The sequence below is a fragment of the Echiichthys vipera genome, assembly GCF_963691815.1.
Source record: "Echiichthys vipera genome assembly, chromosome: 16".
In the NCBI taxonomy this organism is placed as follows: Eukaryota; Metazoa; Chordata; class Actinopteri; order Perciformes; family Trachinidae; genus Echiichthys; species Echiichthys vipera.
Genome location: NC_139841.1, coordinates 5,042,462 through 5,044,046, shown reverse-complemented (window position 1 = coordinate 5,044,046; position 1,585 = coordinate 5,042,462). Strand labels below are relative to the sequence as shown.

The following is a 1,585-nucleotide window of genomic DNA, read 5'->3' as shown; positions in this document are numbered from 1 at the left end:
CTGATTACTTGGCATGTTTCCATGTGAATTGCATTAGTCATTTTGATTTGAGTATTTTCATGACCTTTTATGAGCAATCTTCTCAACTCTGCTTTGAATAATAAAATAGCACTTTGACACTGGTGAAGTGGTGGAAAACAGTGTCCACTGTTTCCAGTACAGTTTATTTTCTGAGTGATCTTTTTCACTGGAAACTTCTGTCAGTGAATTGAATTCACCTGTTGAATAAATGTGTTGTATCTTTACACACGCAGTCTCTTCAAATTAAATTTACCACCATCTCTTCTTCAAAAATTCAATGTCAAAATTCAAATTCTCAAAATTTGAACTTCGTTCATGTCCAGGATTTATTCATCCTTCCGTCTCCTCTAAGCTCCGCCCCCTCTGGCTGGATGATTGACAGTGGTATACGGAGCCACATAAATCCCGTTAAACATCCATCTGTCCTGTGTTGCTGTCAACTACACCTCGCTCTCTTCTCGCCTTGACTGAAAGTGCAAGCAGAATGGCAAAATGGGCAGGTAAATCCTTCTTCTGGTGTCCCGCCTCCTCAGCAGCTGGAGTCCTTGCTGCCGGTGCCTCCCCCTATCCCTCCACCTCCGGATTTGCCGGTGGCTGAGCTGACAGCAATCTGGCAGCCATTGGTGACATGACTCATGACCTTCTGTTTGAGCTGCGCGACCTGCTCTCGCAGCATGGCAGCAGTGGAGGCCAGGTCCGTGTTCTGGTTCTTCAGGACCTTCACCTTCTCCTCCAGCCGCGAGATCCTCTCCAGCTTCCGCTTGCGGCACTTGGACGCGGCGATACGATTGCGGAGCTTCTTGCGTTCTGCTTTGATTCGCTCCTGTGTCTCCAGGTCTATTGGGGAGAGGGAGGGCGGGGATGTGGGATCGCCTGGCGGTTGAGGCACCTCAGGGACGGTCTGAGGGGCATCCAGGCCTCGGGTGTGGGGTTGAGGGACTCCAACACCACCGTGGCCGGAGCCGTTGCCGTACACCATATGCCCCCCAGGGTAGGTCATCTGGCCTGGGTTGTAGCTGCTCAGATTTGTGTAGACAGGCATGTCTCCGCCGGACATCAGGTTCCTCTGGTAGGATGCCTGCAGGGAGGCAGCAGAGGATGAGGACGGGGACATGGGGCCACCTCCCACCAGCTGATTCTGCTTGTGAAGGTCTGCGAGCGCTTTGACAAAGCCATCAGCAAATCCCTCTTGCTCGTTGGTGGCCTGGTTGCGGTACATGAAGGGATTGTTGGAGTTCGACACAGGGCTGGTGGTGACCATTCCCTGGTTGGACTGGATGATCAGGTGCTCCAGGTCGGGGGATGCCAGCTTCAGCAGGTTCATGTCCGCCGAGGGCGCTGCTGATGTCATCATGTTGCCGGCGAGCCCCAGGTTGTGGTGGTTACCGCCCCTCCCTCCTGCTGCACCACCGCTGGGGAAGTGATGACTGCTCATCATTGACATGGCCTTCTTACTCATCAGCATCTTGTTTCCTGTGTAACGCTCGTATTCTGCGATCTGGCTAAAGCCGGGGACGACGGGGGAGTCGTCGTGGTAGAAAGGAGTCTCCATCTTGGCCGTCAT

The 1,585-nt window shown here is 52.9% G+C and overlaps 1 protein-coding gene across 1 annotated transcript; it reads right to left on the bottom strand.

The window, feature by feature from the left end:
* Window positions 1-550: 550 nt before the first annotated feature.
* Window positions 551-1,585, bottom strand: june (JunE proto-oncogene, AP-1 transcription factor subunit; the record flags this gene model as incomplete). Its single annotated transcript, XM_083930093.1, has 1 exon — window positions 551-1,585. One exon carries the CDS (start codon window positions 1,583-1,585, stop codon window positions 551-553), a length of 1,035 nt encoding a protein of 344 aa, XP_083786219.1.